Source organism: Myodes glareolus, chromosome 1 (genome assembly GCF_982192425.1).
Source record: "Myodes glareolus chromosome 1, mMyoGla1.1, whole genome shotgun sequence".
NCBI lineage: Eukaryota > Metazoa > Chordata > Mammalia > Rodentia > Cricetidae > Myodes > Myodes glareolus.
The window spans coordinates 73,916,589-73,938,604 of NC_142026.1; the positions used below are offsets into that span (position 1 = coordinate 73,916,589).

At 49.5% G+C, this 22,016-nt stretch overlaps 1 protein-coding gene and 1 long non-coding RNA gene across 4 annotated transcripts in view; both read right to left on the reverse strand.

Annotated features, from left to right (window-relative positions):
• The window catches only part of LOC146895921 (uncharacterized), a 136,962-nt gene that overhangs the window by 26,407 nt on the left and 88,539 nt on the right, over window positions 1-22,016 (reverse strand). The window lies entirely within an intron of this gene.
• On the reverse strand, window positions 96-19,021 carry Ttyh1 (tweety family member 1). 3 transcript variants are annotated; one of them, XM_048431743.3, is made up of 14 exons: window positions 18,806-19,019; window positions 15,722-15,900; window positions 13,622-13,733; window positions 12,638-12,858; window positions 9,822-9,917; window positions 8,617-8,689; window positions 8,250-8,325; window positions 7,225-7,280; window positions 6,948-7,040; window positions 6,455-6,547; window positions 2,606-2,748; window positions 2,427-2,472; window positions 2,173-2,247; window positions 96-1,574 (listed from the first exon to the last, which is right to left on the reverse strand). In XM_048431743.3, exons 1-13 carry the CDS (start codon window positions 18,929-18,931, stop codon window positions 2,209-2,211), a joined length of 1,353 nt encoding a protein of 450 aa, XP_048287700.1. In that variant the 5' UTR covers window positions 18,932-19,019; the 3' UTR covers window positions 96-1,574; window positions 2,173-2,208. The 3 variants fall into 3 exon arrangements, with proteins under 3 accessions (XP_048287700.1, XP_048287699.1, XP_087765997.1); XM_048431742.3 differs by having other exon boundaries at window positions 96-2,051; XM_087909871.1 differs by lacking the exon at window positions 2,427-2,472 and having other exon boundaries at window positions 96-2,051; window positions 18,806-19,021.

The window sequence follows — 22,016 nt, forward strand, 5'->3', positions numbered from 1 at the left end:
GTCACACTTTGTACCAGAGACTTTTGGTAATTACACAACACTTTGATAACTTTATAACATTTTGTTACTGTTAGCATGGTAGGTTTCTTCCCATCTCTTTTTTATAATGAACTTTTATTTTAGAATAAATTTGGGTTTACAGGGGGGAAAAAGTTGCAAAGATAATACAGGAGTTGGGCATAAAATGCCCAGTTTCCCCTATTGCTATCACCTCAGATTCACCTTTGTTTATTTGTTAAAAAGAAACTGTCTGACATTGCTTTAATACTCTGAACTAAGCTGCAAACTTTAGACTTCGATACTTTTCTCATTAACGTTTTCTATGTGCCAGTGTGTAACCCAGAGCATCATGTTGCATTTATTTTGCTTTTCTCTGTCCTGTTGGAGCTGAGGTTTCTGGATTTATGACACCCATTTGCTTGACGATGCAACTGAGGTTCAACGAGTCAACTGACTTGCCCACATTCAACACAGTGGTGCCTGGACTGGGGCCCAGAAGCATCCAACCGCTGTGTGGGACGTTTCAGAGTATGTCACCTGGTGCTTGTGTACCCGACTGCCACTGTTTGTCACACCCAACTTGAGTATCCTGTTCTACTGGCTTCCCTTACAGAACTGCTGGTCTTCGAGAGAGTTCTACTTGCAGATCACTTCTCTTCCTTTTGTGGACTTTTTGTCTCCAGCATTTAACTAAGCCAAGTGTTGCCTGGACAGAGGGCTCTTCACACATATCTTCAGTTGCTTGTCTCTGTCTGGAAGCCGGTTCCCCAAAGGATCACCATGCCAAGAAACAGTTGCCATTCTTTCACAGATTAGAGTTTTTGTTTGTTTGTTTTTTCACACACTGGGGATTCACAGCCTTTGGGCAGCATATTTTGAGCACCTCTTCTCTGGGCTTCTAGAACAGCACCAGACAGCACCCCACTTTAACGTCACAGTAAGTACTGGGCAGGGGAGTAGCACAGTGTGTTTGGAAATCATTAGAATTTTAGCCACTTTATGAGTTTTGTCTCTGGGTTTTTGTTTCTTCTTATGTTCATCTTACTTGCTTATTTTTAAATTGAGATGTCTTTTATGAATTATTTGTCATATGTGCTAATTTTTTCTTTTTACAAAAGAGAACTACATAGGCATTATTCCCCATACAATAAATTTCCCTTTTTACTCTGCCATATTTGTTGGTTTGTTTGTAGTTTTTAGCTCATTGACTGCCTTATCTTTTCTTGTCTAGATTTATATCTTCACGTTTCATCTTCTACATCACCTTAGCAGCACTATGTACTTTCTCTTTCTACATTCTACTTCCTCTTTGAATACTTCTTCCCCTTTACTGGCACACATTTAGGTTTTCTGACATCTTGTGCTGGATTTGAACTGCTAGAAAGTGAGTTGATGCCACACCATTCCTAAGCCCACAAGACCTTGCACATCCCACATGACTGGAAGCTCGACTTTGTTGTTCCTGTGGATTCATGCATGTTTAGATCTAGTGCTACGTTTATTCTCTTCCTGGGGTCTGCCTCTTCCTTTGTCAGGACACGCATGTGACTTTCAGAACCAGAGTGGTGCTGAACCTAGACAAGAGGAGAGTTGCCTTTCAACCATCAAGGAGGGAGTCATCTCTCTAGCTCAGTCAGGACTTCCTCTCCCAGGAGGGGAGAAAAAAGAAGATCCTAGCTACTTGTAAAATAGTCTTCCCTTTTATTTCAAATCAACCCTCTCCAAGTTAGTGCCATGAGTTGAGATTGCTGGAATATGGCAGGAGCAGAGACATCCTTATACCTGCCTCCCTTAGTCCCTCCAAGAACAATACCAGCAGCCAGCCAGAGGTGAGGGACACCTGGCTGTAGGTCAGCCCCCTTCCCAGCGAGCCCAGATCCCTGCTCTGCCATCTCAGCAGTCCCTTGTGCTAAAGACAAATGGGAATGGGGGAATGTTGGGGCCCAAGCAGAATGTCATCCTATGTGAGGTGTCCATGGCCAGCAGTGTTAGTGGTCAGAGCCCAGTCAGGGTCAGGTTAGTGGGGCCTTCTCCAGCAGCCAGGAAAGGAGCTAGAGAGAGGGAGAGATGAGGAGCTGACATAGGCAGGAGACACTCCCATGGACACCCACCCAGCCTCAGAGTGCCATAAGTCAAGGCCCAGCAGATCACCGAGGTGCCATTAAAGCTTACCTAACAGGAGAGACCACTCCAGGCTGGAGGGGAGGCTCAGATGGAAGACTGCCACTGCACAAAGCGCTTGGATTCCTAGCACGATAATGGGGAGAAGACATACAATGAGAATGTGTCACATACTGGGGGTCCCTCCCTCAGACCCAGGATCCCAGCTGCAGTCCTTCTCCCTCAGACCCAGAGACCCAGATCCAACCGTCCCTCAGACCCAGGAGTTGACAGCCCAGCCTTCCTCCGCAGACCAGGGTCTGTACCTGAGGGTTGAAAGGGTCGTCATCATCTGTGTCATCGTAGTCATCACTGGAGTGTGATGTGGGGAGTGGCAGAGAAGCAGGATGGGAACCCATCAGGAGGCTGCCCCATCCCCACCAGTGGCCCTGGGTGCTGCCTCCTGTCCCCTCCCTGGGGACCCTGCCCTCTCTCCCCTGCTGACCTGGGCGGGAAGAGGGCCCAGGCACGGGGCAGGCTGCAAAGGGTGGTGGCCAGGGCCCCCGCAGACAGGAGAGAGAAGAGCATCAGGAACAGCAGGCCCTCCAGGGCATCTTCACACAGGCCTCGGAGTGCCGAGCCATAGTCCTGAGGCAGAGGGTAAGCCTTAGAGTGCACACACATGTACCCTGTAAATAGATCCAACCATCCACCTGCCTGGCTGAGTGGTATTGCATGAGTCACGGAGACTCTGTGCCCAAGTTTAGTCTCCTGTCAGAGAGCTTGTTGTGAACATGGAAGGCCATCCATATGTTCACCGTGCCTTTGGCTGAGCTGCAGCCCCCCAGTCCGTTTCTATTTTATCTCATGCCTCTACCCCACATGCAAAGTGGTCTACCATCGCCACTCAGCACCCAGAGAACTGCTCTCCCAGGATCCCAGGTGGAAGAGCCTCTACACTGCCACCTCCCACCAGCACCATCCCTGCCTATCCTTGTTCCAACCAGGTGTTACTGACAGATGAGGATGCTGGCACCCTTTCCTGTAGCTGTGAAATTCATGTTGCCACACATTGTCAGATGCCCCTTGGGTCCCACAAATCGCTGGGTTACGTAACAACTTAGGATTGGACATGGCACATGATACACATGCAGAAAAGACTGTCTACTGTGACTGCTGCCCTGGAGGACAGCAGAACCACTGTGACCTCAATGCCCAGTGGCACAGCCAACATGCTGGTTCATTCTGTAGAAAATGGACTAAGCCACCTTTGCTCAGCACTGGCAACCTTCAGTACATGGGACCAAGAAGTCCACTTTGGAGGCTTGTGAGCTGGTAGGGCAGTAAGATGTTAGGACAGTACCAGCAGAGGCCATTTGAGAAGGGCACAAGGATCCAGGCAGATGGTTAGTTCTAGACAAAGGCAGGTAGCTGGGGTGACATGGAGGAATAGGATAGAATCACCAAGACTGAGGCCACACGGCTTTTGCTAGGGCTGTCTATACAGACTCTTCTAGGTCAGTGCTAGGAGCCCTAGCTTTAATCCACGTGCAGGGGGGTTCATGCAAGGGCTTTTCAAGGGAGACTCTGATCTGGTTGTGTTTGAAAGGATCACCAGCTGTCTCTGGATAGATGGAATGAGCAGGTGTGGTCTTGGCAGGAGGGGAGGGGCCAGGGTCTGCTGCCACAGTGGCTGTGTGAGCAGCAGATGCAGTGGGGAAGTGAGGATAGCGAGCTAGAAGGGCAGTCCTGACTTCCTGGTGCAAGTGTTGGGGTGAAGGAAGAGGCTCCTACTGTTGAGTAAGTGAAGTGTGTGGTGAGGAGCCCACCAGGATACTAACCAGTTAGGTTTGCGTCAGGCACACACATACTGTGCCCACATATCTTTGCAATAGCCCCATGTAATGCTGCCTTTGATGCTGTGGAAAGAAGCTGAGCCCAGAGTGGGCAATCTGCTTTTACAGAGTCACACAGCCTAGAAGGTACAAAGCTGAATCTGGAACCAAGTCTCTTAGGTTCCAGAGACACCTACCCCTTGCCACTCATTTACACAGGGTCTCTCCCTATAGGCCTAGCTGGCCTGGGACTCACTTTGTAGATTAGGCTGGTCTAAAACTCCCAGAGATCCACCTGTCTTTGCATCTGCCTCTGGAAGGGCTGGGGTGAAATGTGTGCACCACCACACCCAGCCCGTTCTTTCTTATCCTAGTGTCTCTTGTCCCTATTTTATTTATGTGTATATTTGTGTCTACGTGTGTTTGTGTGTGTGTGTGTACATGTGGAAGGGTTGTTGTATGCCTGTGCATGTGGGGTGGAAACAAAGGTTAAAGATCAAATACATTTTGAGTTTTGTTTATCCAGAGAGTTTCTCTGTATAGCCCTGGCTGTCCTAAAACTTTCTATAGACCAGACTGGCCTCAAACTCAGAAATCTGCTTGGTTCTGCCTCCCCAGTGCTGGGATTAAAGGTGTATCAAGCCACTGTCAGCAATGTTTTGTTTGTTTTTTAAGTAGGCTTTCTCACTGGGACCTGGTGTGCACTAACTGGGCTAGGCTGGGTGGCCAGCAGGTCCCAGATAACTCCCTGTCTCTGCCTCTTCAGTGCTGAGCACCATATGCCCTGCTTTTTGCATGGTTTCTGGGGATCAAACTCAGGTCCTCATGATTGTGTGGCGAGTACTTTATAGATGGAGCAAAGTCCTCAGACCTGTCCCTAATTTTAATACGTGGTGGAAAAGGTCTAGATGGAGAACCAAGGCCCAGGGTCACATGATTTCTCAATAGTTGGCACAGGCTCTGACCCCTCATTTCTCCCTTCACAGTCATCTTGGAGTCAGAATTAAAGCTCAGCATATCAATGAGACATAAAACAGGATTGGGGCCCAGCTTTCTATATTATAAAAAAAGCAAGGACCCCTACTTGGCCCTTCTCAGATACCTATTCAGTGACCTTTGCTGACTTTTTGGTACCTGCCCTCTGAGTCAGGATACCACATTAATTTCAGACTTTGAATATCCAATAGCAATAGTGATTTGGGGCAAGGACCTCCAGGTGTTGCTTGGGTCTCCTTGTAGAGAGGAGTTTCTTTGCTGAGTCTGTATCCTAATCCTAAGGTAGACCAGATGACCAGAGGTGGTGAAGAAGCATATGTTCTCCAGATCTGATCTGCAGTGAGCCGTTGGATGGCAGGTGAATAAAAATGTTTCCAAACCAGAAGGGGACAGACAGACTGGCCATGCTTAGCAGTTCCCACCAGAAACAGCTCAGTGCCCTTCCGTGACGTCCTTGCCTTCTGGGAAAATCACTCAACTGCCTTATCCCAGCCTCTGGGTTTGCAGAAGATGTAATAATATTCCCTGCTGGGTCTGGAAAATATTGCCAGCTAGTGGGGAGGCTGAGACCAGAAGATTAGCAGTCCAAGGTCTATCTGGGCAACTTAATGAGACTCTGCCTCAAAATGAAAAATACTTTTTAAAAAGACTGGAGGTTGGGGACATAGCTCAGTTGGTAGAGTGCTTCCTTAAAATACATGAAGCCTTGGGTTCCATACCCAGTATTTCATACGGGTGTGCCATCACACACCTGTAATCTCAGCACTCAGGAGGGAGGCGTGCACAAAAAGATCAGAACTCAGAGTCATCCTTTGCTCTGAAGCCAGTTGGAAACGATCCTGGGCTACATGAAACCCTAGACACACACACACACATGTGCGCGCACACACACATCAATGGTAGAGTGCTCGTCTAATAGGCTAGAGTATCAGAATTCAATCCCCCAGAACTATAAAAGAAAAATGTCATCCTGGTCTGTTTATGGGGGTCAGTGACCCCACAGAGTCAGGGTCATGGCAAAAGCTGTGTGCATGGAGAGTATCAGTGTGGGAGACTGTAACCAAGGAAAGCAGTTAGGTCTCTATTAGAACAACTCCTGATGTTGTAAGGGTGAGAGTCTTTGTGATGTTCATAATTGTTCCCCCAAAGGTGTAAAGGTGGGAAAACTGAGACTCAGAGATGCTGGCCTGCTCTTGAGGCCACACAGCTCACAGCTGAGCCTACAGTGGGGCTTGAACAGACTTCTGCCCTTTTCCCACTGCCCCTTTCACATCTAGAGATCCGTGGACCAGCATTCAACCCAGGGAATTAGGAGCCTGCTCAGGCTCTCTTTCCAGGGCTTAAGAGGTTGAACAGCTTTCAAGGAGTAGGGGAGAAGGTAGAAGCTGAAAACCTCGGGAGGAGGAGATAGAAAGAAGCAAAGAGGAGGGAGAGGGAGACAGAGAGAGACAGAGGGGAAGAGAGAGGAGAGGAGAAAAGGAGAAAAAGACAGAGGGCAGGCAAGCAAGCACACAGGAGCGCACCTTGTGCAGACTGCGGCAATGCAACAGTGCCACCAACTGGTGGAAGCTTCCCTCTGTCACATTCAGCGTCTCCTCCAAAGATAACAAGGGCTTCTGTTGTGGGAGGGAACAGTTACACAGTCATGCTACCCAGCAATGTCCTGCCCTCAACTCATGAGCCCCAATTCCCAACGGGACCAGACACTCCCTTTTACATAGGTTCAGCAGCACTCTAGGTCCTCCCTCATCTCCATGTCCTCCCCAGCCCCAAAAGACCAGTCTACTTCTATTGCCTCCATCCCTTCCTGGAAGCTCTGGCCCAGAGAGCTGCTTAGCTCTATTGTCCTGCCCCTTTCCATAGGCTCTGCATACAACATGAAATCATGCCCTACTTAGATTAGGGCCAGTTCCACAGTCAACCTGCCCCTTCACAAGCGATGGACCAGCATCCCACAGGTTCACCAGGATCAGCCTCACCCCCCCACACCCCACTGGTGCAGTCCATTGACCTAACCTGTGCTGCAGGGAACTGAGGGACAGCTTCCCGCTCCAGGCCCTGCAGCTGGGAGTGGATGCTGGCTAGAGCTCGCTGAGACAGAGTCAGCCTCTGCAGGGAGATAAGAGAGAGAAGGACTCAGGTCAGGGTATCCACCATGCCATCTGTCCACCAGAATACACAACTCAGGACCTTGGCCCCGTCCACCTCCCAGAAGGGCAGCCCAGCATATGCCCTTGGGGCTCCACAATAGCCATCTTCTCATTTCCCTTTTTTTTTTGCCCACAGTCCTAACCTGTTGGAAGGGGTTGGAGACCGCCTGGTTGCACAGGAAATAATAGTTGAGGATGTCTGAAGTGGAGGGAGAGAAAGGAGCAGGCTATGAGCCTGGGCCTAGGCTCTCCCTGGGCAAATCTCGAGGGCCATAGCCCAGTGGACATTCCCCAGTTTGGAACTTTCTTGGGGTCTCAAAGACCTGCTAGTCACCCTCCTTTCCTTTCCTCCTCCCGTTCTCCCTTCTCTTCCTCTCCCTCTTCCTCTCCCTTCATCACTTCCTTTCCTTCCCTCCCCTTTACTCCCCTATTCTGTTCCCTCCCCTTTCCCCCTTTCCTTCCATTTCCTTCCCACCTTTTCTTCTTCTTTCCTGTTTTGTTGTTCAGTTTGTTGCTGTTGTTTTAAGACACAGAGTCATGTAACACCAACCAGCCTTGAACTTGCTTTGTTGCTGTTGTTTTAAGACACAGAGTCATGTAACACCAACCAGCCTTGCTATGTAACTGAGGAGAACTTGAGTTTCTAATCTTTCTTCCTTCACATCATGAGTGATGAGATTTAGGCACAAGCCACGATGCCAAATTTTATGTGTTACTGGGAATCAAATTTACAGCTTTGGGCATGCAAGACAATACCAACTGAGCAGCAACATCTCCAATTCCATTCTGTTTTTGTTTTTGTTTTAGAACAGAATGTGACAAGGGCTACATAGCCCAGGCTACCCTTGAGCTCATGCCTCAGCCTCCTAATTGCTGGGATTATAGATGGTCAATATCACTTCACATAATTTCATCCCTTCTACTTCACCTGCATCTGGAATTTAACTGACCTAATTATACTTCCTTGTTCTCCCATAATCAATCAAGTTCTCCTATCACTGAGGCCCATGACTCACTCCCCAACCCCCACCACTCACAGGCATTTTGATCCTACCCTTTTATCATCCTGCCAGTACTGGTAGATGATCTACACTCTACCCCTACAATGGACTGGGCACTATGGGGGTGGCAGGGAGTGCTGAGGACCGCAGGGATTTATGGGAATCACCTGAGCTGAGCCCTGTCTCCTCCTCTGTCAGGTTCAGCACATAGGTGTCTGGGTTGGAGCAGAAGTCACTGAGGCCCTGATGAAGGAAATAGGAAGGGATCAGACCAGAAATATCCAATCTCATATTTTCATTGAGCTCAAAGGTCCAGGCTCCAACCCTGCTCTCTCAGATCCAGGGGTCTAGACCCTAGCTCTCCTCAGACTGAGGAGTCTAGTCTAGGCCCCAGTTTCTGCCCTCTCAGGACCCAGCAAATAAGTTTGAAACCTCAGAACTATGATCATGTCCTCCAAGCCTTAGGATTAATGGCAATAATTAGATTCAGAACACCAGGATTCAGAACACCCCAATCCAGAGCCCCATACTTACCACAGCTGTGGCAGCCTCTAGGCCCATAGAACCCCAGCTCAGGACAAGCACCAGGAGACTCATGGCGGTCATCCTAGAGGGGGAGGTGATTGGACTCAGATCTCTTAATCAGCCTTGCCTCTTTCTATACCCCACATCCAATCACAGCCCTCCCCAGTACCCACCAACCTCTATAGCCTAGAGGATTAGCATCAGAGGCATGGGAGTGAAGGGTGGGGGTAAGGCCCAGACTGACGTCAAACAGAACATCTGTTCAGTTGGCAAAGGAGAGGGGAAGGTCTTGGCTGGCAGGTCAGCAGCCACTATGCCAGCTGTTCCTGGACTCTAGGGGGCAGCTGTCCACCCATAGGCTGAATTTGCTGGGATTTCATTGCACAGGGTCCTGGAGGTTCTAAGCTAGTTTCAGGCCCATCTACAGCCTATTTTATTTAGCTGTCTTCTCTCCATTACCTCCACCTCCAAGCTGTAAGGTGTGGAGAGTGTTTCAGAGTTAATTTCTGAAACTCAGAGCTTGGTTTACTTAAGTCTTAGCCTATGTCCAGGGCTGTGAGGGGTAGAAGAATTCTGGGTCCTGGGGTAGTGGGGGAGGTTAACAGCTGTGGTAAACTGAAAGACCTGGTCCCCTGTCATATACTTGCTCAGCACAGTGTGTTCTATGAGTCTCCAAGCCTTGATGAGAGCCTAGATGCAGTAGTTGGACTTATCTCCCAGGGAGGGTCCACAGACAGTGGGCCACAAGGGAGGAAGAAGAGGAGGATGCACTCTTCCAGTGAAGGGCAGGCTGGGTTTGAGCCCCACCACATACTTCTTGCTGTGTGGTCCTGACCTAGCCACATGGGCTTCCACCAACTTCCATTGTTAAACAGAGGTCAATGTCTACATCCCTGGGTAACTGAGTGTGAGAGTCCCATGAAGTCCTAAGAATGATATCTGGTACACAGAGAACTATTCAATAAGGGTATAGGTCCTATGTGTCCCCACATTACCACAAGTCCCTCACCTGCCATACAGAGGACCTGGTGCCACTTCCTCCATGGATTTGTTGTGGTGACCAAGGGAGAAAGCATCTGTGGCATGTCAGAGATCACCTGATCATCCCTCCCCCCCCATTACAACAAACACAGTTTGCCTTTTCTAAGACTTTAGCAATGCTGCATGCTGGAAACCCGCCTGGTTTTCTCCCCTGTGCAATATATTCCACTCACACAACCACCAGCCACTTGCTCTGCTTCGCCAGGCCCAAGAGGGTGAAGAGGCAAACCAGCAGCACCAAGAGCAGCAGAAGGACGTAGGCCAGCCACCTATAAGAAGAAGGGACAAGGAAGTGCGCCTCTGGAGGCCAGCAGGACCTCAGATTCAGGCTAACCCAACCCGATTTTGCAGCCTCCCTGCTGCCCAGCGAAGTTCATTGGTGAAATGGTGCATGGGCTCACAAGACACTGGAGCACCTGAAACCTACCCTGAATGAATCACACAGAAGTTCTGTGTTTGTGGACACATGCATTGGCCTCTCTAACTAAATCCCTGAGCCAGCACTGTAGGTTGTCAGTCACCCAGGACCTTATTGCACACTTCAGAGGTATGATATCTAGGTCTCAATTACTCAATTAGCCATGTAACCTATTTGCCTCAGTTTCCCTACCAGGAACATGAGTGGCATATCAGGATCAAATGCAAAATGTGTTGCCAGGTGAATGAATGGACACATGTAAAGGTCCTAGGAGAATGGGCTTGTGGGTGAAGTACGTGTTAGCTAAATCATCATCTGGGGAGCTGTGAACGCGACATAATATGTAAGTAAGTAAGTAAGTAAGTACGTAAGTAAGTAATGCATCAGGACTGTAAAGGAAGATGTATGGAAGGCCTAAACTCGGCACTTGGCACACTGTGAGCGCTCCATAAAGAGATTCATTCTCAGTAGTCACCATGTAATTGTGGTTTGAACTCCCTGAGACCTTGTCCCTGGCCATACCTCTGCACTTACCCCTATGGTCCGAATGTATTTATTGAGGGCCTACCTTTTACCAGACACTTATCCAGAGCATCTGCCAAGAATCATTGTCACAGTCCCCCCTACCTCCCTCTCCAGGCTCCTGTGATCCTAGATTTGACCATGACACAGAACCTGTGGCCCTTGGACCTAGACCTGCCTCCCTCCCACTGCCTCATCTCCAGCATCATCCTCTGCTGTGATTGTTTCAGCCCCAGTGTGCTTGTACCAAGCAGCATGGCCTCCTGCTTGGGAACAGAAGACTCAGGAGTGTCAGCTAATGCAAGAAGAAATGAAATAACTGTGTGGATAAAGCCTGGTCTTGCTGGTTATTGAGACGGATGGTTGACTCAGAGGGCTTCGCAGCTTGCTCTTTCCCCTCCAGTGTCACCTTTTAGTATGGCCCTTCTAAACACTTTCACATAAACTGCCCTGCCTGTCCCCAGACAAGACCCTTCCTATTTTATATGCTCCAAAGTTCTCATTCACCCACCTTACAGAAAACCTGCTTTCTAAAAATATTTATTTTAAATCAATGAGTGCTTTACCTACATGTATGTGCATCTACCAAATGCATGCCTTGTGTCTACAGAGGTCAAGAAAGAGTGATGGAATTGGAGTTACAGATAGTTTTGAGCTACCATGTGTGCCGGGAACCGAACCTGAGTCTTCTATACAAGTAGCAAGTGCCCTTAAGCCACTAACGCATCTCTCCAGTTCCTCTCTTCTTACCTCTTTTGATGCTTTGGTGTACACAGAGCACCACACATGCTAGGTAAGCAACTCTACCGGAGTCAAGTTTCCCAGTCCCTCAGTAGTAGATTCTAAGTAAGTCTCTACCAGAGCCACAAACCCAGCCCATCACTGGGGGATTCTAGGCAGGCTCTACCACTGATCATTACTCCCCAGTTCCTCACCGCTGAATTCCAGGGGCTCTACCTCTGAGCCACATCCCCTTCACTGGGAGATTCCAGGCAGGTCAGGTGCTCTACCACTGAGTCATACCCACAGTCCCTCTCTGGGGGATTCTAGGCAGAAGTTTTACCTCTAAGTCACACTTTCAGTCCCTCAGCAGTCAACTCTAGGCAAACATTCTTCCATTATCCAGATCCTCAGCCTTCTTTTTCCTCTTTGAGACAATGCCTCACTGAGTTATTCAGACTGACCTTGAAATTACTCAGTAGGCCAAGCAGGCCTTGAGTTTTCAACCCTTTTATCTCAGCCTCCAAAGGAGCTGAGATTACAGGCCTATACCACCAGGTCTGGCTTTGTGAGCCTGTTTTATATTGATCTTCCTGCTAAAGAATCCCTGCTGGGTGGGATTTCCTGTGTCATCCCCCCTGCTTGGCATATCTGTACTTTACTGGCAATATTTCATCTGTCATAATGTAGTCTTTGTTTCAGACACTCGAAGTTATTAACTCTCCACAAGGCATTTTGAGTTACGCATGACAGGACTTACTTTAAGGTGGGAAAACCAAGGCCAAAGAAACTTGTGTAAGTGTGCACAAATACAGAGTGGTCTCCTGAAGCTAAGGTTCCTAACCTCTTGTGCTGTATCTCACCAGATGCTAAGTAGTTGCACAGTGAACACAATTGTCTGGTAGGTAGGTTTGCTACAGGGTTAGTCCAAGAGAAACTATGTAACGTGATTGATTTGCTGAAGGAATGAGTCAAGGAATGGCTGAGTGAGTGAAAGAATGAGAGAGGAGACCAAGGGGGGGTATGTAAATATGAGGATGGGCCCCCAGTCTCTGGATCCAACCTCAAAGCTCAGTTTTGTTAGCCTGGACTTATATTCACAACTGGGTAATTCTCCACAGTGGGGCTGGCCTGGAGGATGCTGATCAGCATCCTTGCATCCATCAAACTGTCTCCAGATACTGCCCCATATCCCCCCAGGGACTAGTGTGAGACTACAATGCTAAAAAAAAAAAAACAAAAAAACAAAACAAAACAAAACAAAACAAAACCCCCAAAAAACAAAACAAAACAAACAAACAAAAAAACCCAGAAAGTTTCTTTTCCCACCTGTACTCCTCCACAAAAGTCACATCTTCAGCCACCTGCACCGGGCTGAGGGACACTCCTTGCCAGAAGGCCAGTCCTTGTAAGTGCTGAGCCACAGCCTCAGCCTGCCTCCTGGCTCCCCGGGTGGCGGCCACCAGCTCCACACGTTCTGATAGTACTTCCTCCAGGGTGGTCAGCTCAGTCCTCACCGCCTCACCCAGCCTCTCCACTGTTTCCAGCACCTGGGGAGATGACATGGTCTTAGGTCTGGAACCGCCTTTTCCAAAGCCTAGGGTTGGGGCTGAGGGATGGGGTCTCGGGGGTGAAGCAGGGAGTATCAGTTGCCTAAGATCAGGAGTTCTGGGGCATCTGGAGACTAGGGAAAAGGTGAGTCAAGGTGGGGCTCCCAGGTCCTGCCATTTGCTCTAGTTTAGTCCAAGGTAAAGATTCTAACCCCAGCACTGAAATTAAGTCAAATGGAAGGATGAGTCTTAAGTCTGAAGTCTGCATCAGTCCTTTTGAGTCTGGGATCTCAAATCTGATTCCTTGGATCTACACAAGTAGGCACTGAAATATAACACCTGCATCTCAGTCCCAAACTCTGGAATCCTGGGGTACATGATCTCACAGTGGGGGTCCCTGAGCTTGTATTTGGACCAAGGATAGGGTCTGTAGTCTTAGATCTGCCCTGAAGACAGGGACCGGTGTCCTTGGTGTTTTGTCTCTGGCTTGGATATAAACGGAAGTGCAGGCCTGGGCCTGGATCTGAGTCTTCAGCCTGAGTCTGAATCTTCTAGATCCAGCTCCAGGTTGCAGGGTTGGGGCTGAACATATGGTCTAATGTCAGCAGGTCTGCCTTTACAGTTCTGTATCTGGGGATTAGGTTTCTGGTCTGGGATCGGCTTTGATCTTGGCTTCTTTTGTTCCTCAGTGGGGGGCCGCATTCCCATGTGGAGATCAATTGAGGTATGAGTTTGCAGTCTGGCCCTTTGCTGCCCCTCTCACCAAGTCATCAATGGTGCTGAGTGTGTGGTTGGCATGCAGCAGTGCTGAGCTGAGCTGGGACACCCCATCGCTGGTCTCGCTGTTGCCATAGAAACCAATGCCAATGCCCGCACTGAGAGAAGAAGGGAGAAGAAATACCAAACAGTCTCAGAATCTGGAGGGCAGGATCATGCCTCTACACTTACACGTCCTCCCCTTTGCTTCATTTGTCTATCCAATCTCTGCACCCATCCTATTGGTTCATGCTCCGTGGGAAAAAGAACAGCCCAAGGTTGGCCTCCACCAGTTGCCAAGGTAACCTGAAGACCTCACTCCCCCAAGCTGGAAAGACGTCATTGTGATGCTAATGGTGGGTGGAGTGGTGGAAAAGAAGGAGCCCCCAGATTTAACTCGCACCTCCCCAGAATGGAACCCTTGTTTTTGCCTATCCCTGGATAAAAGGTTACCAACTCCTAATTATGATCAGCTCACGACCAGCTCCTACATCCTTTGTCAAAACACCCCAGAATTCACAGCCTTGTCTTAGGAGTCATTAGGCACCAAACACCTGTCTGTTCCTACCCCAAGTGTTCTTTGCCCCTGCCTTCTAAAGGTTCTTAGGAGCACAAGGTCGCTAGCCCCTATTCTTTTGTAAAAGACCTTATGCCTAGAGCCCTCAGCCTTCCCCTATGCTGCCCAGGGATCCAGGCATCTAGCCAGCTGGAAGAAGAGTAAGAGAATGTGGGAGGGAGGGCTGAAGGCCAGGCCAGGAGCTGGGCTCCTGTCCCTGCCCAGCCAACACACAGACTTCCATTGTGGGGCTTGAATATGGGGACCCACTTTTCTCCCTGAGCCTGTGCCTCATACTGGAGGGGGCGAGAGCCTGATGCCCTCACAGTTCCCAGCCTTAGGCTACACAGGCCCCCACCACATCCCTTGGACGGGAGCCTACTGGCCCTGCCCCATTGTTCAGAACCCTACAAAGCTCCTCTTGTTCCCAGGCTCTGAGGGGGCTGGGGTTGTGACTCTCCCCCACTGGGCCTTTGTCAGCCTCCCTCATCCACCCCCATTCTGGAGAGCCTGATGAGAAAATATCTTGGACAGAGGGTGCCCAGCCCCCATATACTCCCAAACACACACCCTCTTCTTCCTACAATGAGAAGAGTGGACCAGAGCCCAGACTGGAGTGACTACTCCAGGCCACACCCCCAGATGGCTGGAGAGGACACCAGGGCTCCTGCTAACCCTAACCACACATAAGGTCCCCAGCAGGTCTCAGTCCCCTCAAGTCCTGAATACTCTCATAAGTGACATAAGTCAGCTAACCATGACCTAGGAGGGGTTGGTCTCAGAGCCAGCAATCTGGGTGTCAAGTTCACTGAAGCTCCTGTGGAGTTCTTATTGAGGGTCCTGAGGGGGAGTGGGGAGGAGAGGGTTGTTTTTTCATGAGTCTAAATCTCTACTTAGATTCTACCATATGGGCTTGAAAAGTCATTTTTCTCCCTCCCTGAGCTTCCCTCAGTCAGAGCCAGGTGTGGCCATCTTGAGTACAGCTCTTAGGAGAAAGACTCAGACCCAGCTTGGGTGTGGGCTGAGCAGGTGCTGGTGCTGGTGACCCCATAAGGCCTGCTGTTGCCTTGACTGAAACTCTGGCTGAAGTCACAGAGTGCCTGGGCTGGCATGTTCCGTGTCTGGCACATGGTAGTTATGCTCAGTTGTTGAATGAATGAGCTCAGTGAATGAATAGCTCTTTGATCAGGGCTAACACAGAGGACACCCCTAGGACCCAGGTGCTGTGCACTCTCTAGTCTTAGTGTGACTAATGAGGATATGGGTAGTATTGCAAAACTCACTTTACAGATGCGGACACTGTGGTCTAAAGAGAGCATCTCACTCCCCTAGGTAGCACAACCACTGAAAACCCCAAACCTATCCCAGGCTTTCAATGCTACTCCCAGCTGGCTGCTTCATCCTCCTTAAGCCTCTAGCCCTCCACTCATCAGGCAGACAGGTACTCTCCGCGCCAACTCTGGGCCCATACCCCAAGGTAGCTTAAACAAGACTGATAGCAAGTGTAGGGGGATCTATCCCCACTCCCCACCCATCCTGGGGCCCCATTACCAGCCCACGAGAAGGGCAGCGATGCAGCTCCAGGTAACACAGCCTCCTCCGGGTGGAGGACTCTTGGCCCCAGGGGGTTCTGGGGGCCTGCAGCAGCAGAAGCGGATGAGGTAGACGGCGATGAAGATGAGGCTCAGGCCCAAACCCAGCCCGGCCAAGGCTGCCACCAGCAGCAAAGCCTGAGGAAGAAGTGATGAGAAGTCTCAGAGAGTACTAGCATATCCCAGACAGAAAGTTCTTCTTCAGTTGGGGGGCTCAAGGGCACAAAGCCCAGCCCCTGAGGGCACTCAGGATGTGGAAAAGTTGAGATGCCTATTCTCTCTCATATTAGCAACTGAGGCCCATCCAGAATTTAGGGCTAGGTTGCTGGAGGCAGCATCCAAGTAATGAGCCCAGGTTTTGGGTTCTGACCCTGCTTGTTCTTCCCAGGTTTTGAGGTTGTATGTCCTCAAAAGAGATCTCATCTCTCTGAGTCTCAGTTTCCTCTTCACTGCAATCAGGCAATTGAAGTGCAGCATGTCTCAAGAACTTCCTGAGGTTCCCTCTAAACTGTATGGAATGAAGGCGCAGGAAGGCTTCCATTTCTGTACTTCAGGAGAGCAGGAGAGACAGCCTTCTTTACCCCATCTCCCTCCTGCTGCTGAGCTCACACACCCACTGCAGTTGAGTCTGTCACCCCAGGGCTGGGGATGGGGACAGGGTGCTGTGACAGCTTGTATGTGTGTGCTGTGATACATACACACAAGGCTCAGAGATGGAGATAGGGAAGGAAGACAGATCAAGCAATAGAGAGGAATACACAGACAGAAGAGGCAGGCAAGGAAAGAGACAAAGGCAAGGAGAAAGAGGAATGTAGAGGTAAGACATACAAAACACCAGAGGGATCAAGCCAGAGATAGGGAGAGAGGGAAGAGAATGAGAGACAGACACAGAGATGAAGAGACACACAGAGAAAGAACTATAGAAAACAGGAGACTGACAGGGTAGTATGTAGTGAGACCCAAAGGCGGGAGGGAAGGAAAGGGGCAGGCAGGAAGGGTATTAATAGCTGGGAACACCTTGCAGAACAGCATGGCTAAAAACTAGGAAAGGCAGTACACCCCTGGAACCCTAGCACTCTGGAGGCTGAGGCAGGAAGGTTGTCACAGCTTCAGGCCAGTCCACATTACATAAACTCCAGCCAGCCTGGACTACAGAGTGAAGCCCTGTCTCAAATAAATTATAGAACTGTAGGCTCTTCATGTAATAGGGGCTTTCAGGAGACCTGTGTTACTTGTCTTCTCGGAGGCCCAGAGCTGGACAAGGTTGCCTGGAGCTACACTGCAGGATATGGGCAGGATGAGATCTGGAATCCCAGCCCTGCATTCCCAGGGACTGTTGTCCCTAAACTGTAGCATATCTGCCTGTCCTTCACCTGTGTGAGTGACAAGTGTGAGCAGTGTTTATGTGGCTGTGGATTTGCCTTCCACCAGCTGAGGGCACATGTGAGTATAAGGTGTTTGTGTAGATCATGCTGCATGTATGTGCAAGGAAACACTTGTGGGCATTAATGTCTTCTGAACACGGCTTCTTCAATCAGTGAGTGGTATTGGATGGACTATGGAGTGTATGTACATGTGACTTTGGTTGAGTTTGTGAGTTTGTGTGTGTGTAGATGGGGCATTAGTTGTGTCACGTGTGTGGTGTTTGTATGTGCCCATGTGTGTGATGATGTACACACGGTGTATTGTGTATATGTGCCTTGGCATGTGATCCTGAAGGTCCCGTCCCAGAGTCCCTTGTAGCGTCTTTTTGTATTCACAGTGGTAATTTTCATAAAGAAGAATGTCCCAGGGATGGGACTGTGTGTGCCCTAGCTTTGACTCCAGCTGCTGAAGATCAGGTTGAGTGAACTGTTCCGAGTGTCTGTGGTGGTGCCGGGGGCCCATGGGGGATTCCTCGTGGCTGAGGCGCTCTCCAGAGCCATAATCCCCGTGAGTCTGGCTGGGAGTAGGTGGACCCACCGTCTGGAGGCTGTGATTGTGTAAGTGGCTGTGGGCGAGGGGATGGCGGTCCCCGTTTGGAGGGGAGAGGGGGCGGGTGGAGTAGGCAGGGAGGAGCCGCTCAGGCTGTGCCAGCCATGACCCAAATAGCAAGCACACAGCACACGTTCCCCCTTGCTGCTTTTCTGGGAACACCCCCCTCCCTCGAAGCTCTCCCAACCCTGTGCCCCTTTCCCAGAAGCCACCCTGAACAGCCGCAGAGATTCAGATTTGGGGGGAGGCACGGCTGACTCCCAGCCCTCCTCCCCAGGCCCCCCAGATCAGCCAAGCTTTTCTCATTAATCTCAAAGTCAAGGACTTGAATTAAACTGGGTCAGGGGACATTCACACACCCCCACCCAGAGCTGCAGCTGGGCCCCTTTCCCTGGAGACCCGGCTTCTGTGAGGTTCCACTACCAGCCTCACCCTCCTGGGACCCAGGCCTGTCTTCAGTAGCCCCCAAACTAACCTCATCTCCACCCGATCCTCTCTGGCACCCTGACAGCCCCTTCCGTCCTGGGACAGGCCAAAAGCACCCTGAATCCTCATCTCACCTCACCTCGTTCCCCAGCCCTGGCCCTAAAATCTCTTTTCCCCATTTGAGGATATCAATCTCTGGTCCCAGACCTCAGCTGCCTTCCCAGACTTCCCGCTCTCTGTCCTCTCTCTTAGGTACCCCCCTTTCTGGGACATATTTACTAGCTGGGATTCTGTAGGGGCGGGGTCCTTCTCATCTAGGACCTCAAGTGCGGACCTTTCCTTAGATGACCCTGAAGACTGGCTTCCAAGGCAGGTCTCAGGAGTCCAAATGCTGGGGCCTCATCTCCGCCCATTTAGGACTCTTGGGGGTTTAGGCTCTTGGCTTTCTCTTATTTAGGAAGAGAGCGGTCTGCATTCCCAGCGCACGTCCGGGCGGGGGGGGGGGACCTCAAGGTATGAGCTCTCTACCTCTAATCATACTCTTGTACCTCCAAAATCAGGATGGGTCCCCGACCCCCAAGATGCAAGAACTGTGACTCAGACTCCTGTTCCCGGGGTACCTTGTCCCTGTTTGCCATCCCACCTGCTGGTACTCTTGGTCGCGGGGCGCAAAACCGCTGGGCACCGGTCGGAGCTGGAAGTCAGCGCGGGGCAGCTGGTGGAGGAGATGCACCCAGGCAGAGGGTCGGTAGCCCGGGGGTGCCCCCATGGCCCCGGGGAGGGGCAGCTGGGCGGACCGGGCCGGGAGCCTCGGTGCTGTGCGGGGCGCGGGCTGAGCGGGGTTTGCGGGGCTCCCGGGAGCAGGAGCCCGGAGGGCGGGGGGTGGAGATTGGGGAGGGGGAGGTGCGGCAGGCGCCTCGGTGCTGCCCCTGGCGGCCACCGGAGGTAAAGGTAATGTGGTGTGAGCAGTGAGCCCAGTTGCTCCGCCCTCTCCCGGCTCCCACCTGCTGCCTGAGCAGGTGCAGGGTCTTGCTCAAGTCAGTGGAATCCAGGGACTGGGCTGTGCTGAGCACAAAATCGGTTAGCCTTCCTTCTTCCCTTGCGTGCAGGAAGCAGGATACTGTGATTTCTCTTTGAAACACACAAGCTCTTTATCCTTATGTAAAACCTTCACCTTGGTGTAAAGGTCATTAGTATTTGAGCAGCATTTTGTAGGTAAACCCAGGCGCGCCAAGGAAAATCCCTCACTTTTATTCTAAGAGTGTTCTCTGTTGTAATGAGCTCTTCTGCTTGAATAAAAATCCCAGCCGCCCCACCACCACCACCACTTTGTCCTAACCTGTATATGGACAGTTTCTAGACAGAAACCTTCCTGTCTGGACAGATCCTTCTAGAATGTGTTTAAAGACCTGCACATGCTGTAAGGACTAACCAACTTCTTACACGAGGACCCCACCCCGCCACCTGCTTTGTGTAAGGGTTCCTGTTATCCACATTGGAACTCATCCCCTCTGCATGGGGTGGCTTCCCAGGTCTTTGAGACTTTCTTCAAAATGCTTCAGTCTATACCATCCTCACCCCTCGCCATTCACCTTAAAGTTTTCAAGGTATCGTCTAGACAAAATGCTTGTTTGGGATCTCATAGGAAGCCACTAAAGTCACACAGATATATGAGGAAGGGTATATAGAGACTCTGGTGGGGGGGGGGGGTCCTGACCACTGTGATATCATCACCCCGGCCTTCACTGTGTGAACTAGAACTAACATTCCCAGGATCTGCCCCTTTTGTCTCCATCTCTCTGCCTCTTGAATGTGTGGTTTGGTCCCAGAAGGCAGCCTCTTTGGGGAACTGCTTTAGTCTGTATTGATTAAACTTAAGACTCCTGTCCTATTATACCAGAGATTTGTAGTACATCCAATATAGGTCTGTTGGCTTGACAGCCACCTATCATTGTATCCTGTCTGTTTCTCCTGGAAGAGATATGGAGGGATTATTCCCAGATGGTCCTTGTGGGATTCTGGAGTCCTCAGATGGGGACACCATTCCCAAATGACCTCAGGCTCCACAGGCGTTAATTCAGGCTGGGTGTAGAGAAGCTGGCATTGAACACGTGGTCGGTGCCATTTAGTTGCAGCCAGTGCTGGCCATATGGGAAGAGGGACCCAGTCTCACCAGATGTTCCAAATTTCCAAACGAAGACAGAAATCTGGATATTTTTAAAGCAAAATCCTTCAGCTTTTAAATGTTAAAATGAATTCAATAAAAAATGTGACTGTGTGGGCCAAATAAAACCTGTCTGTGGGTTGGTGCTGGCTGGTCTGCAAGCTCTGGTCTAGCCAGACACTAAGCTTTACTGGCATGCAAGGGGCAAGCGGAGGAAGAGGGGGCCATGGAAATACTGAGTCAGAGAAGTGGGAGAGAAGTTCAGGAGAGGTAGTGGTGTGCCTCCTCCTCCAGGGAGCCCTCCTGCCTGCCCAGCCCTTCCTGACAGAAGGTGAGAGCAGGCCTCAGCTAAGAAATTCAACCTAGACTCTAAGTGCCTTGCTGGCTAACCAGGTATGTGGAGGTTCCTGGAGATATCACCAAGTTCTGTATCCTATTTCTAGCATATAGGATGTCCTCACTAAATGGAATGAACTGATTTATTTTCCTATATGCTTCATACACAGTACAGGGTGTCTGCTATGCTTCAGGCACTGCTTTGTGTCCTGAAAGCAATGACACAGCCTCCTATGGATGGTAGCTACTCAAGTTCATGCAGTGGGTAAGGCAAAAAAAGAAATGGACTGTAAGTATAGTGTGAAGCTGTAGGAAAAGGGAAATATTTAAGTCAGTGTGTCACAGGGATTTCTACACATCTATGTTTACTGCACCACCACATACAGTCATCAAGTGACAGATACAACCGACTGTCTATCAGCAGATGAAAAAAGAAAGAAATATAAAGCAATATATATATATATAATAAAGAATAAAAAAGGATAAAGAAATTGTGGTCTTTATGCACAATGGAATTTTATAAAGTTGTAAAGAAGAATGAATCATCATTTGCAAAAAAATTAGATGGAATTGGAGATGATTGCTTTTATTGAAATAAGCCAGATGTACAAGGACAAATATTGCATTTTTTCTGTCATCTTGGGACCTAGATCATATATATATATATATATACATATGTACATTTATAAATAAAAATATTATGAAACTCATTGCTGTGTACAATGAATCAATACTAACAACAATTTCCATAGTTTATTTGAGTGTATGGTGGAAAGAAATGGTTGCTTCTGGATACAAAAGACTCTTGGGAAATGGCTCTTCCTGCATGTGGGTGACCTTCAAGTATAGACTCAAATGACTGACAGCTTGGATCAGACCTCACAGTTGAGCTACCTGGTGTGAGTCCAGATGGTAGACCGGTTGATTTTATGTGCTAACTTGACTGGGTTGGGGGATACACAGATTGCTGGTACAACTTTATTTCTTTATTCACAGTAAGTGTGTCTGAGAGAAGTTGTTGGAGATTAGATTTTAACCCACCACATTAGATGTTAGATTTGTGTACCCCAAAATCTATTGAGGGATAGGACAGAATAAGTTCACATTCTCTTCCATACCTGTAACATCCTCTTCTCCCTTAAGATACTTGAGGTCCTGATATTCTGGCCTTCAGACTCAAGGTGAAGTCAACCTCTGATGTCCCTGGATCTTCAGGGAGGACTTCATATTGTGGGACTTCTCACTTGCATAGTTGTTTGAGCCAATTCTCATAGTAAATTTCCTTCAATCTATTTTTGTATGTACGTATGTATGTATGTATGTATGTATACATGCATGCATGCATCCATCCATC

What these genes read in the sequence shown, in the direction of transcription:
- Ttyh1 (XM_087909871.1), bottom strand. Translation starts at nt 18,931, where the DNA reads ATGGGGGCACCCCCGGGCTACCGACCCTCTGCCTGGGTGCATCTCCTC. An exon ending in GCTGCCCTTCTCGTGGGCTG is followed by an intron (nt 13,734 to 15,721) that starts GTAATGGGGCCC and finishes TTCTTCTCTCAG; the next exon opens with TGCGGGCATTGGCATTGGTT. An exon ending in AGCAAGTGGCTGGTGGTTGT is followed by an intron (nt 8,690 to 9,821) that starts GTGAGTGGAATA and finishes CTCCCCCTCTAG; the next exon opens with GATGACCGCCATGAGTCTCC.